The sequence below is a fragment of the Tyto alba genome, unplaced genomic scaffold, assembly GCF_018691265.1.
Source record: "Tyto alba isolate M040663 unplaced genomic scaffold, T.alba_DEE_v4.0 Super-Scaffold_26, whole genome shotgun sequence".
NCBI lineage: Eukaryota > Metazoa > Chordata > Aves > Strigiformes > Tytonidae > Tyto > Tyto alba.
This window is the reverse complement of record NW_024881300.1, coordinates 3194566-3209616: the sequence shown is the minus strand read 5'-3', so window position 1 is coordinate 3209616 and position 15051 is coordinate 3194566. Positions and strand designations below refer to the sequence as shown.

General features: G+C 40.6%; 1 protein-coding gene across 2 annotated transcripts in view; it reads right to left on the bottom strand.

Annotated features, from left to right (window-relative positions):
- CBFB (core-binding factor subunit beta) overlaps nt 1–14648 on the bottom strand; it is a 44456-nt gene extending 29808 nt beyond the window's left edge. Inside the window, exons 1-3 of one of the 2 annotated variants that reach the window (XM_042797713.1) lie at nt 14386–14648; nt 14028–14114; nt 9320–9436 (exon numbers count right to left, since the gene is read on the bottom strand). In XM_042797713.1, the coding sequence (XP_042653647.1) occupies nt 9320–9436; nt 14028–14114; nt 14386–14463 (282 nt within the window). In that variant the 5' untranslated portion in view covers nt 14464–14648. The remainder of the gene's footprint in view (nt 1–9319; nt 9437–14027; nt 14115–14385) is intronic. The other variant, XM_042797714.1, reaches the window with a different exon arrangement.
- Nucleotides 14649–15051: the final 403 nt, after the last annotated feature.

Here is a 15051-nt window from a genome sequence, read left to right as displayed (position 1 = left end):
CAAAAATGGAATGAGCAGAATATAAGGATAATCTGAAAGACAAACACATGCTGGGGTTTTTCCCTGTGAAACTTTACAGCGTCTTTGATCAGTACATCTTTACCACTACATTCTACATCTGAAAGATGACTTAACTTTAAATCTACTCTCTCAAAATGGCATACATTAAAAAAAGACCCAATTTTTCTTACAACATTTAAAAAGAATAATGTTTTTGCTAGGACACTGCAGCTGGTGTGCTGGTACAAGTCTGCACGCATGTCACTAACAAATACTTATGGCTCACCAAACCAGTTAACCAACAGGGACACACGCAGCTTTGTGCCATGTTGACAGAATGTATTTTTCAGGCAAATTTCAAAATTGGTTGGGAAATGAGTTATTTCCAAGCTTCCAGAATATAGCATAGCAAAAACCAGTTGTAACTAAAAAGTCCAATAGAGGGTCAGAAAGAGAGGTTTACCTAAAACACATCATTTATACATCATGCTACCTGCATGCAAATAAACAGCCTATTAAACCTGTAATTTTGAACTGAAAATTTGAAACATGTAATGCAAGTATACTCAACTACAAGATACCCACTTTTGACAACATGGGTAAGCAACTAATAAAAACCATTCCGGAACTGACCTGAACAGGAGAGGGGCAAGAAAAGCTTCCTCTTGTGCCCTTTACCTTTCATTACATTCTTGAGCACTTTTGAATGCCTCACCCTTCGCCCTTAAGCAGGATTCAAGTCTGGAAAAACTGCATGAGCATTTATTCAACAAGTAGTGCTGCATCAAAACTTAAAATAATGCAAGTTAGTAATTTTCTGTCTTTTGTATACCGTAACAACTATGTAGCTTTCATCATCCAATAAAATTTCATAGTGTCATAATTATTCTGTAGAAAACTGCTGGCTTCTGCAGAGAAACGTCATTAGAAATGGCTGGGAATTTCCTTCAAGAGAATAATTAGCACTTTGAGATACAAGTTTAATACCAAGTTCTCCAAACAGCAAAATCCTGGGAAAAAAAAAAAAAAAAATCACCACAGTTATAAAGATAGTGAACAATATAAATACAGCTCTGGTTAGCTAAAATGAAACAAGAATTGACCCAGGACAAGATCAGTAAAGGAGAGAACCAACACTGTATGATCCACAGGAGAGGGAAACAGATTTAAATTCTTATGCACTATTTATTTCGATTCCCTATAAACTACCTACTGATTCATTTTCTTGAAGTTCAATAAACTTATAGCTGACATGAGCTATACTTCCTCAAAAGTCTGATTCTCAAGTTCTAGGCATCAGAATAGAGCTTAAAAAATTTTAATACTGCTTCTCTCAATGCTGTCAGGAAAGCACCATCCTGTATGTTTCATGAACAGTCTGTTGTAAGACCTTTTGAAGTGATTAGAAACATCAGCTTTCTGGTTTGCTGTAACCAAAATCCTGATAGTTTTCTGAAATGAAAACCCACCACAATGAGAATTCTGCAATGAAAATACCAAGTTGTGCAATCACATTGCAGGATACTGTACTCCTAGTTGGACGCATCTGGAGATGGGATGATTGCTCACTGTCCCTCTGCCCAAGTGAAAATGTTTGTCCTCAATATATTAAAAAAAAAAAAAAACAACAAACCAAACAAAAAAAAAAAACAAAGTAGTATACAAGCTTTATAAAGAAATCCCCAAACACTCTTCAGTAGCATAAGAAAAACAGCTTCTATAGTTGTTTTACTTTGTTTAGATGCCTTCCTGCCTTAGTTTTCCTATTCTTAAGCATTCTTTAGGCTTGCATTAGTTTTCCAAAAATAAAAAGTCCAGTATTGCCTCTACTGAAGAATGTAAGCTTTTTCCTTTATTTATTTAAAGGAATACACTGGCTGAAAAGAAGCTAAAATTTTCTCCTTGTCACCTCCAATCTGATGTGTCAAGCAATGCCGGCTACTGCTCAACTGCCACCAAGAGGTAAAAGTCCCCATCAAGTGTTCCACTGCCTCTTTCTTCCCTAGGTTTCAGACCTAGAAGTATCTGAAATATGTGACAAACACCACTTTGTCCCCGGTCACTGTATTTCAATAGAAACTTAAATTTTTTTTATGACCTTTACTGTATAAATTATGCCAGATTTAAGAACTCCTACCACCTTCCTATTTATACTGAGATGAACAGATAAAACGAGGTGCATAGCCAGAAGTCCCACAACATAGAGCTGCTGCCTGCAACTAAGCCAAGTATCTTACACAGTGAAGGAAGGCAGAAGTTCTGTACGGACTCCTCAAGTAGCTGCAATTTGGATCTTATATGCAAGTCTAGATATTACTGTAACAGAAAATATACACACTTTCTGCTTAGACAAAACATCTGCAGCATCAGCTATTTACCAAAAAATGATCATTTCATTAGCACTCATCTTCTTGGAGTATCAGTCTTGTGCAGGAGACCTATTTTTTTTTTTCTATATTACTGTCACAGTACATATTTCACCAGGGCAACTTGTTAAACATCAAACATGCAATTAAGCAAGCTAATTAACTCATTTTGTTACTTTTGCTTTGGAAAATAAAGCTTGAAGAAACATTTCATTAACTTTCAGAAAAATGGCAGTTTCTTGTAGCAAATGTTTCATCATCTTACTGAATTTTTTTTTCTTGTTTAATATAAAGTATTAAGTGATTTTCGCAAAGAAACAGACATCCTCAAAAGCAATGCTCTTGCTTTTCTCATTCATTTATAAAAAGAGCAGAGAAGCATAATGTTAACAGCTTTGCTTAGTAAGTGGAGACTGATATGAAAACAAGAAGATTCAACAATCCCAATGTCTGGATTTCTTCCAGTATCTCTGCTGCAGAGATCTAAAGTACTGCTTTCATCCACACACCACTCAGCTGTCCTTATATATAGCTGGTTCCCAAATGCAAAATTTAGCTCACTAACTCTGGTTTTGTTCTTCTTCTGGGAAACTTTAGGATGACGGTATGAGTAAATTCTAAGTCTTGTCTATACAACTCTAATGGGTGCATTTAGACCATTGGAAAAAGTTCAAGGTTATGTATTAAATATGACTGAACAACTGCTTCTACAACATGTAATAAAAGCTAATCAAAAGCAGGTTTACTGATGGCAGATCTTAAGTACTTAGGACCTACAGAAAGGGCTAACAGGTGGGCGTCACAGCCAGCACAGCCACGCTCCAAGTTTCACAACGGCACCGTCACTGCTTGCACCACAATGCATGAACAAGGCTGTGTGCAGTAACAAAAGTATTTGGAGGATGGGGGGAGCGAAAGGATTACGGGGAAAAGGCTGTGGGTATTGTCACATGAGAGATGTCTGGTGTGACTCATGCTCTAATGGCACAGGGCACCCCAAGATAAATCACCCTTCAGGAACAACTGCCCAAATCTCAGCCAGCGGCTGCTTGCCAGCACAGGACAACATGTACCTACCGAACAAGCTATGAGTTCTAAAGATTTATCTTCCCAAGTTCCTAACTGTTAATAACGTATAGAGTGGATGCAGACAGAGGCACCTCCCAATTTTGAGGGAAACTGAATAAGCAAAGATACACTATGACTACCTGGTTTCAAATGGAGTTTCAATTAAATAGCTCTCTTCTATGCAATAGCAGATCTTAACAAATAACACCTCAAAATATCTAGGCAAAACAAGAAAAAGTTTCACTCTCCTCTAAAGCAAAAATGGTATAGGAGCATAAACAAAGTAATTACGTATCGGGGCGGGGGGGATGTGTGTGAAGAAAATAAAAAAGCAGAAAAGAAATTGAGCAGTGTCTGCTAAATAAAAGACTCTTAAGCACAAACACAATAATAAAACCTAGAATCACAAGCAGCTACAGAATACTCATATTTTACCCAAACCACATAGACAATCCTGGATGAAAACTGAATCAAGGGGACCATCCAGGAAAGTGAATTCTTCCCGTTCACCACACCTTTGCAGGAATCCCACCACACAACTGCAAGAAAAAATTAAGCCGTTTAGGCAGTCTGGGTACCCCACCAAACCCATATATCTGCTGTCAGAATGACCGCACACTCACTTTCCTGTTTAAAGGTTACAGAAAAAGCCTGAAAAAAAAAAATGACAGTGGTGTGGGCTTCACCACTGGGCAACACCACTTCCCTTGGCTGAAGCAGACAAGAGCACCTCAAAGGGCCAGAGCACTCAGACAGTTCAGCAGCTGATGGGCCTCCACTGCCCACCAGCTGCTCTTTCCAGAAGAATCTCCCCCAGTTACCACAATGTTTTGGGGTTGTGGGGTTATCAGGGAGACATGAGTAGGAGGATGAACAGTTGTTAAAGGGCGCTCAAGACAAGCACCAGCTCTGAGAACAGGCACCAGTCAGATTTTCCCTGCTCCACGTTCCTGAAGCAAGCTGAAACTAAGCCAGAAGAGGAATTCAATATCATTCTGCTAGCCCAGAGAGAAAAAAGCAGGTGAACATGATAAAAATATGACCCCAAAATATCATTATCTTAACCCACCAGTGTATTAAAGGATTCGCTAAAAATCAGTCAAGCTACACAATAAACCTCACCTTGACTTAAGACTTGGAAGCAACAAGGTGGTTCTGCAAGACAAAGCATTTATGAGCAGGACAGCTCCCGGGAAACATGTTCTCACCAGATGCCCTCACAGATTAAGAGACAATCCACAAAGAATGCCAAAATACCCCCTAAAGGTTGGTATTTGCTAGTTTTTTTAACCCAGTTACATCTTACATGCCCATATGCCTCTGCAACATACAAACAGCTCCGTGAACTTTTGTTATGTGATGCCCAACTCTCCAGGGTTGTAGCATTGTCTCCTGAAGTGCTTTAAACAGAGACCTTCACAATAATTTGAAGTAGTATTGAATTACTACAGACTCTCTTTCTGTCCAGAAACTCAGTGGATTGCAGGAAACACATAAAAGTAACTGCTAACTCTGAGAACACTTTAGATGGTGACAATGCAAAACCCCCAAATACTGCTGAACTGGAAACACAGGAACTTAAGGAATATGGCTTTTTAGCACTACAGCAAGGGTAAAATTAGAGCTGAAACTGGAAATCAGTTTCCCAGACACCCTTACCGATTTTTTAAAACTAAGCACACCCAAAGAAAGAAAAAAGAAAGCTGCTACCCCAGCTTTGTCTGAATTAATCAATGTTTCATCTAAATTCCTCAGAAAGTGGTGGGGAACAAAGAAGGTAGAACTTCCGATTCAATACAGGTTAGCACTGATACTCAGATATTTCTCATAAATTAAGCCTTCACTTTCCAAGCAAATTCAACTGGGTACCCTGTGATCCCGTGTGTGACCAGCAACTGCATTTGCTCAGAAAATGAAGCAGTCAATATACCATCCCAATAATTTATGAAATTTTATTGCTAAATCAGAAAAGAAAAAGTTGATTTGGGGACGAGTCCTATCTATCAAACCTCCAGTGAGAAAATGGGACAAAAGTGGAAAACTAGTGCCGTTGGCTGCCATTTCAAGAGTTTTTATTCAAATACAGCACCTTTCTTTCTAAATACATCTCCATAACTGCTGTAATGTCTGCAGCACAACAGAGATTTTCAGTTTCCTTGATTCATCCAAGCACTTAACATCAACTCATAGCCAAATAAAATTTCCTAATTATGACAAAAAATTGCACAAGTAGAAATTCAGCATCTTCAGGAAGAAAACTGAAGTCCGGTAATCTTTAGTTATGGCTAGAACAAAGTGAATGGTGTAATGAGTAGAGATCCTCGCTACATCACACATGTGGCAAGCTAGGCACTCTGAATCAATTTAAATCATGTCTGACGTGCTCTCCTCCAGAGTTGCGGAGTTCATAGCATATTATAGTAAAATAAGCGTGTGTTGAAGACTCTGGTTTATGAGCAGCTGCCGCTGAACAGCAGACAGGAAGTTAAGCTGCATTCAAAGTGATATAAAGGGGAGAGGAAGTAGAACAACTTCACACACTTCATCAGTGTAATGTTTGGTATTTAAACAATAAAAAAGAATATCTGAGAACTAATGTTCTTTCAGGCAAGGAAGACCAGAGCTGTATAAACATCGTGACTAACAAGTGAACACTGGGGACATTTTATCCTACTGTAAGAAGTATACAAAATGGATCATGTAAAGAAAGTTGATCACATAGCTCTTAACAAGAGGACTTTCAATAAAATCACATTTTAAGAAGCACTGAAATCCACACATGCACAGTTCAGCCCGAGGTTCATATGGTTTCAGTACAGAACTGTAAGTAAAAATTAAAGAACTTCATAAAGCACAATAAAACTAGTCTAAGTAATTAATGATACCAGAGAACCAAGGTGAAAATAAAGCTCTCCATTTAATTCCAGGGTTCAGGTATGTGAGATTTCAAGCAATACATTAAAATACTACACTGTGTGCCTCTGAATTTCTTAACAATACCTATTCATTTATTCTTAAAAAACAAAACAGGACATTAGCTGACAACACAAATTATGAGCAAGCCTTGGTATGGTTCAGATATCCAGAAACAGGACATATATTGAACTTGATGCAGCCCACACACCCCCACAATCACAATGAAATACAATATTCTATCATTTTTACAATCTAGGGACCTATTTTTTTTCAGTGCTACTTTTCCTTTTGCTATGACAAACCTGAAAAATTGCTCAAATACACAATTAAATTTGCTACAGGTCAAAGACAGCACAGAATGTTAAAACTATCTCAAAAAAAATGTTAAGCTTGAGTCTAAAATGAGTAGAAACATTAAGTGAACACTTAGCCATCCAATTCTTGAATTAATGAAGACAGGGTATCCACTAGAGGCCTACCCACCCATTGTGAACATCAGATGCATCAAATTAAAAGGCAAATTAAGCATACGAAAAACCCCTCAGTTAAGAAATAGCAGAAATAGGAAAAACCTCAGGCCTATGCAGTAGATACAGAATCCTAACTTTCACATGGATTCACAAGGGTGTTGCTCTTTCTAAAAATTCAGTCATTTAAGATGATATTCTAGCAGATGCTGCATTGGTAACTTTGTCAATCTGTGTACAAAACTGCTTAGGCACAATAGTGACATACTTCAACACTGGATAAACTATTTTGGGCCATCATTTGCTTAGCCAAACACTGAGGCAGAATTCCAGAATAAAAATATTCTAGTGTTTGTAAGTTTATCTACATTCTAGATCTCAAACTAATGCCTAAAATAATAATTAACTGACAGCTCCCCCTATAGCCTTTTTTTATTCATATAATTAAAAACATGCCTTGCTGGCTTACATCCAGTGATGAACAAACACACATTATGCACTGCCTCAAGAATCAAAGCTCATAAAACAATGTTGCACAGAGCTACAAAAAATCACATGGTATTAAGAGACTGCTGAAGCCTATGAAAGAAATTCTTAATAGAACCAAATGACAAAAATCTAGAGAGGACAAAATCTCAGACAATGCATACGAGACACTTATAACTGTTTCTGTTGATAATATACGGAACACTCTCCCATTCCCCTTACTCCTCTTCCGAGGTTATGGGAGTGGCTTTCAGACACACAGAAAGAATACTTACAGACAAGTTTAATTCTGTGCAGAGCAAGCCTGCATTCCCGTGTGATTTACACTAGTAATGTCAGATTACAACAGTGAATTTGTGATTTGTTCATACTGGAGCATAACACTATTCCCATTTGCTAGTTTGTCCACCTCTAGCCACGTTCAGATGAATTCTTTCGAACATTTTAATGAAGCACTCTAGAATTTACTGTAAGCACACATAAAACAGGGAGTGGCATTCATTAATGAGGCTCATGCTCTATTTTAATACACAGCATATCTACCACGCTCTTACATGATTAAGACAACGCAAGAAAATGGATGAAGTAGTTCAGTACTTGAAGAATTCATTCAGAGAAAACAAAGTTAAAAAAATCATAGGAGTAAATAAAATTAGTTTTGAACTGGCAAGAAGAGAGACTTCAGTCTTCTTACACATTACAAGAAAAATTCCTCATTCAATTGTGAGCCAGAATCAATATTTTTCAATAAGAGACAGATTCAATTCAGTTTCCTTAGCAAAGCAGTCAGTACCCAGCATAGCTAACTTTACTCCTTCTCCCCCAATCTGTCAAACTTCTGCAAGCCTCACAGGACTAAAAGGAAAAGAAGGAAAAGAATTTTTTTCCAAAAAACCTCATTACCTTGAATTCCAAATCTGCCCTCAGGAATTTTTTTTTCTTCCAATCAAGTTTTCCCACTACGGGAAATATTTATCTTCTACCTAGCAGCATTTAAAAGACCCAACATGCCATTAAACCTGAGTATGCTTCAAGTATTTCCTCTAGCCTGGTAGGTTTGGTAGCACTAGCTGTTACTTGTAACAAGAGCAGATAAAAAATTTTAGGCAAAAGCAAGAGTTTTGTAGTCTATTAAAAATATTGAAAGACAAAAAATTATACAGAAATTAGCCTGAAACAGAAAGGCTAGAGGGCTTTAGTGCTGGTCCAAACCTACCGAGGTCTGCAGAAAGTCTCCTACTGAATTCAGTGATCTTTTGATCAGTCCCAGAGCATCTACAGTAGCATAGATAAGAGACATTTAAAGGTACATTTCAGCTTTAAAACCAAACCAGCTGTAAGTGATTTCAGTAACTTTATTCTGACAAGACTAAGCAAGGCTTCCAACTTTACGTCTCATACAGCTTTACAGCTACCATCGCTGTCATTCGGGAGTTCTAGCTTTCGCTATCATTCTATGGGACAACCACCTCAGAAAAAAAAAAAAATGTTCAGAAATCAATTCTGAAAGTGATGCTGCTTCTGTATTATAGCTCCTGGTGAAAGCGAGAAAAAAAGCTTCATTCCACTGAGCAGCACACTGAATGCTTGCCGTAACAACTGGCAGCCTAAGACCCGATGAAGTAACCTGTTCAAAGAGCAATTTTTCATGAGTCTACCACAATTAATTGGCCAAAGTCTAATTCCTGAACCACTTTAGAAGCACCTCCTCAACACCATATTTAAATTGTCCCCCAAAATTTTATCGTAGTATGACAGCAGAAATAAAGTTCTGTTATTCAAAATAATAAAAAGCCATTGGTACTGCCCATGTGTTTCCCTCCAGATATATTAACACACTTTAAAACAAAGTGATACCAGATTTTATCCTACCAGCTTTCAGCTGTACTCATGTGACTACTTGCACGCACCGAGATGTGAAATAGCAGTAATTTTGCATCATACTTGCAGTCCACGCTAATGAGATCATAAGCACAATATAAAAATTTCTTTCAGTCACAACAATTTCCTTCTTACCTTGCCTCCTTCTCTTTCAAAGTCGACATATTCCCGGGTCGGTGTCTGTCGCTGCTCCCCCTGCCAGCTGGCCGGAAAAAACTGGAGAGACAGATTGGTTCCTGTGGCCACAAAAGCCTTTTAGAAAAATCAATACAAACAGGATCAGGGAGCAAGACATTACATAAATTATGCAGGCAGTCATTTATTTTTACATCAGTTTATGTCTTAAGCCAGGCAGCATAGAGAATACTTAAAGTCAAAAACATGCACTCATCATTTTTCTTAAGTATTAAGTTACAAACATCTGATTCCATTTTGACAACATTTGCCATTGGCTGATTCAGATATAAAATAAAACATGGAATCAATACTTCTTTCAAATCAGTTTTGCTGACATTAGAATCTGTCCTTTCAGTTCTGCCTGGATACCCTCCACCAACTTAGTACCTGCAGCGTTAAAAATTGCCCACGTTTTTTCAAAAGCTTGCATATCTCTAAAAGAAGTACTGCTGAAGGAAAACCAACTCCTGAAACCTGTTACTAGGGACATCATCTTTTTGAAAGAAAAGGACTTGCTTCCTTCCACAATCTACTTGCACTTAGACAAACACTTATCTGAACTGAAATGTAAATATTCTTATTTTATCATCTACGGGCAAGCACCGTCAATATACAGCTCAACTAAATTTCACAGGATTAAGTCCTTCTGCCTCATTAAGACACCAGTGAAATCCAAATCAGAGATGCTGTGTCAGTGAGAACAGGCAAACAGGAATTCTTCTCAGCTGCAGCCCTTTGTAAAATCATTTAAAGGGACTGACTTCACCGTATTAGAAAACGTGTGCATTGCTTTCAAGTAAATAATTTTCTATGTTTTCAAATTAAAATAAGCTTGAGTTTTCTTTATAAATTCTCTGAATTTATTTGTATATATAATCAACTCCAAGCCATGAAGAGTACATCAATTTATAGACATGAAATAAATTATTTTTGCAAGTAGAAGTCGGATTCACAGTATTTATACCCTTCTCTGGTACATGTGAGTATATCCTATAAGCATGCACATACTCAAACACACTCCCAGAATATAATTCTGCTCAAAATCCCAGGGCTAAACATAATTTGTTGCAATCAAATAACTGTATTGATTACCATGATCACTCTAGATTTAAATGGTCATTAATCCAGTTGTTCTTAAAAGCTATACAAATACTACTCTAATAGTTGGAATTTCCTGACAAGGAGATTCCTTTCAAGCAACCCAGAATTCAGTAACTTTATGGTATAACCATACTGCTACCAATGCACAATAGCTCTACATGTCATTTAAGATAGTTCTGGTCATGTACTGCAATGCTGTCACAGGATTAATACCTCCCATTTTGAAAGCAGAAGTGCTTTGTCTTGACTTTTTCTCCTCTGTCAAGGGAAACTAATACTCTGCAATCCAGTTCTATTCTGGACTATCCTTAAAAGCAGACTTTTTTTTTTAATTTAAATCTCCCATTAAGCACATTCTCAGTGTTGTTAAAACTGATGAATCGGTCCTACTAATATTGGGGAGGGGGATATTGTCTTGGTACATTCAATATTTGTTTGCCCTACAATACGCAAAGACCAACATTTCAGTGTAATAGAAGCTTCATCGAAGATACACTTGCACAAATAGGAAGCATCAAAACTGCGAGGGCTGCGGACCATCAGTATCAGGCTGATTAGCTTGTATTATTCTCCCCTTGCTCTTCTAAGTGATTCTGTTTACCTATTAACAAAAAGTTATACTTATCTCCAATTATTTTTGATTTGTAAGTCATCACCACTTAAGTCTGTTCAAGAACTACCTTCCCACCTCCGAGCATCCTTAGCAAATACGTGTTTTATATTCCTGTATTCTATACACTGAGAACAAAATGCCAAGGAGAGGTCTTTGAGTGTAAGCCAGCTGACCACTGCAGCCTCCCAGACCACTCCAGTTTCTGCAGGTCCCGAGGATACCGGGTCAGAAATACCATGCTTGCTTTCTGGGAAACCGAGCGAGACAGCAAAGTGCCCGTGCCTCCCTGCTTCCACCTTCCAACTCCTGCTCGAGGGCCATGAAAAGCCATGGGGAAAACACCAGAGAAAAGAGGAAAATGAAAGTACACAAATTCCTACATCCTCACAAAGTCACGCAGGCAACATTTAAACCACAGGCTATTTGAAAAACTATGTCGATATTTATTCTCTGGATTTTTGAAGCCTGTTCCCTCCCTTTGAACAGATAAACCATCCAGTTAAAATACTCACGCACTTCTCAAATCAAAATCATAGGTCAATACTGAAAAACTTGAGAACAATCTCACTAGTTATCACACAGGACTACACCGAACCCAACAATTTTCTTCTAGTACCAAGCAAATTTTAAACAAATAAAAAAAACCCCAATTCACACTACTAGTTTGATCTTAAACTGGAAAGTAAGAAAATTGTAATTTTTTTTGTTTTTTTGTTTTTATTTTTTTGTTTTTTACACAGAGCTTTTTAAAGCTCAGTCTGAAATGCTATCATACACATATGCCTCAAATTTTGCAAAACGCTTATCAGGTAGTACAAGGGTGATCCGACCTACACGTAGCCAACAAATACAAGCACCATCCAAAAAACAGGTAGTTAGGAAGTCTCCCAAAACAAACTGAACATGTGAAGTTATTTTCAAGTTATCAAAGCGATACCAGTAAATCCGAATTCTTATTTAATATTTCACAATTACTTGCTCAGCAATACTGGTAATTATTTTATTTCAATCAGAAGTTATTTGACAGAAGTAACCAACAACCTGCTGCCATTTTTACATTTAATCCCTACGCTGTTCTTGGGGGTTTTCTGCCTGCTTAAAAATATGTAAGGTCATTTGCAAAGGCTCCCTTTGGACATAAAAGAATAAATCCCTGATGTCTGGAAAAACATTCAAGACTAAAAAAAAAAAAAGTAAAATTGATAGCTCTTTTTAACATCAGTCATTACACACACTACATTTCTAAATAAACCTGACTATGTGTGCCCTGGTTCACAAAACAAAACCAGATGTTTCAGATCAAGAAATTTAGAGGCTGTTTTATAATTAAGAAGAAGTAAAAATACAGGCATCACTGGTTGCTTCCAAGGGATGAAGTTCTGGCAGAGAAAGACAGCAGCAGGCTTAGAAGTACAAAGGTGAAACTACAGTGATTTCCCATTTATATAACTGCACAGGCTGCATTAGAAAGCTAATTTATAGCTACATGCCTTTTTTTTTTTTTTTAATGGGAAGGACCTGATACACCACTGTGCACTTTCACCTGTTCAGACCTTCAACTGGTAGCAAACTACATTTCCCTTACCTACCCATTGTTTCCCTTACCTACCCATTGTTTCCCTGGTGACTTTTTAAAGGAAGCAAACATACGCAATGAAAAATGAATGTCAAAAAAAAATATTAAGAGACTGACTTACAGGGGGCTTCTCAAAATAATATTACAGGTTCTGAGGCCACAGATAACAAGCAGGGGTAAGATTCAGCTAAAATGAAGTTACTCAGTAAATGGTAACTGTGTACTTGAGGATATATCCTCTTATTCACAAACGCAAATGAACAAGATCAGTTGCAGTAACTGGTATTCCATTATATTTGTTTGGATATGCCTAAGAATAATTTCATAGTTAACTGACTAGCAATCTCTGTACCACATGAAGTTAAAGAATCATCATAAATCAAACTTTGTGAAAGTAGGGTTTATTTTCTACAGAAATGGAATTTTTACATTGATTTCCATTATATACTATAAATATTAAGGGTACTTCTGCATTTTAAGAACAGCAAAGAGTTAAGAACTCAACAACAATACCATGAGATACTGATCCTACAGAAGGAACATACAGCAGAAAGCAAACCAGGAAATAACGAGTCAGTTCTTGACTACTCTGAGCCATACTTCATCTCACTTCTTAATTCAGAAGAGAGTAGCCTGTAACTAACCTTACTGAGTAAGGAAAACAGAGCTGAACTTGTGAGTTTTAAAGCCTAATTTTAAAAGCATTTTATTTAGTTCACATATACATCAAACAGCTCATTCCAGACTTTTGGCTAGAGTCTTCTGAACAATTTCACTCACTCCTGAAAGCTACTGTTTCCGAAAAAAAAAAAAAAAGGGGGGGGGGGGGGGGGGGGGGGGCGGCAAAAAGAAGACAAACCTGAATATTGAAATAAGCAGCTTACAACTGTAACGCGTGCCCAGGGAAGGCAGCACAGCCAAGTCGCACTCGCGGGTGGCTCTGAAGGCTCCCAGAGCTTTTTCCTCGCCCCCCATCCCCTCCCTTCAACCCCGCGCCCCAGCGAGCACACACCGAGCCGGCACAGTTCAGCGAAAAAGCTCTACCCTTAAGGGGGAAGAAACGTCGCCTTTTAACGAAAGCCTCCTTCCCCTCGGCGTTTGAAAGGCGGCAGATATAATTTTCTTTTTTTTTTTTTTTTTTCCTGAAGAAAAACTTTCCAGCGCGGCGCGGCCACCCGGAGCCCACCCGCGCCGGCCCCTCCCGCCACACCCAGCCTTCTAGCTTAGTTACTTCGAAGCGTTGCCTCACAAAGCTCCCTGAAAACTTTATTTTAAACAAATCAAAGGGGCGAAGCGGCCCGGGAGCGGCTGCCCGGCCCCGGCCGACACCCGGCCCGGTCCCGGCGGGCCCCTGAGGGGAGCCCGGCGCCACTTACGATCTCGGAGCGGCCGTCGCGGCAGGCGTTCTGGAAGCGGGCCTGCCTCTCCTCGTGGGGCCGGTCCCTGAAGCCGGTGTATTTAATCTGCGGAGAGCAGGGCGCGCAATCAGGAGGGGCCAATCCCGGCGATAAGGGGGCAGCGGAGTGCACAGACTGCGCCTCCCCGCGCCGCCGGGCTCGGCTCGGCTTTCCCCCCCCGCGACACACACACACACACACGCACACACCCCGCCGCGGCGGCGGCGAGGCGCGGGGCTCTCCGCGGAAACTTTCCCCGCGGAGGGAAGCGGGGTGGTGCGCTGTGCCTGGGGAGGTGGCGGTGGTGGTGGGGGGACGGGGCTCGCCGCCGCCTCACCTCGCACTCGCGGCTCAGCTTCCTGAAGAACTCCTCGTTCTCGAACTTGCTCCGCTGGTCGGGGACAACCCGCGGCATGGTGGTGGGGCCGCCGCCGCCGCCGGCTGCCCGCCCTCCCCGCGCTGTCCCAGCCCCAGCGCTCGCCTCGCCCTTTGTTAGCCCCCGCCGGCGGCGCCCCCCCCCCCCCTTCTCCTTCCCTCCCTCCTCCTCCTCCTCCTCCCTCTCCCTCCTCCCCCCGCCGCGCGCGCAGAGCAGCCGCCGCCCGCCCCCCCCCCCCCCCGCGCTTCCTCCCCGGCTCGTAAACTCCGGCCGAACAGCCGCACCATTCACAACTCCGCCGCCGCCGCCGCGCATGCGCCGCGGGAGCCTGCGCGCCTCCCTCAGAGGCGGGAAGCGAGGGGGGGGGGGGGGCGGTGTGAATCAGTGCGCCCCCCCCCCCAGCACGGTGGTGAGTCACCCCTCAGGGCTGAGGGGAGCGGGGTCACACACACACACACACACACACACACACACACACACACACACACACACACACCCCACGCTGTTCCCCCCTCCGTGTTAACGCGGCTCCGTCTCGATGGTTTCCGGCTTCCTGCTTTTGAGGGGGAGCAGCCTCAGCCTTGTCGCGGGCGGGGAGCGGCCGCCGCCGCCCCCACCCCTCCCCGC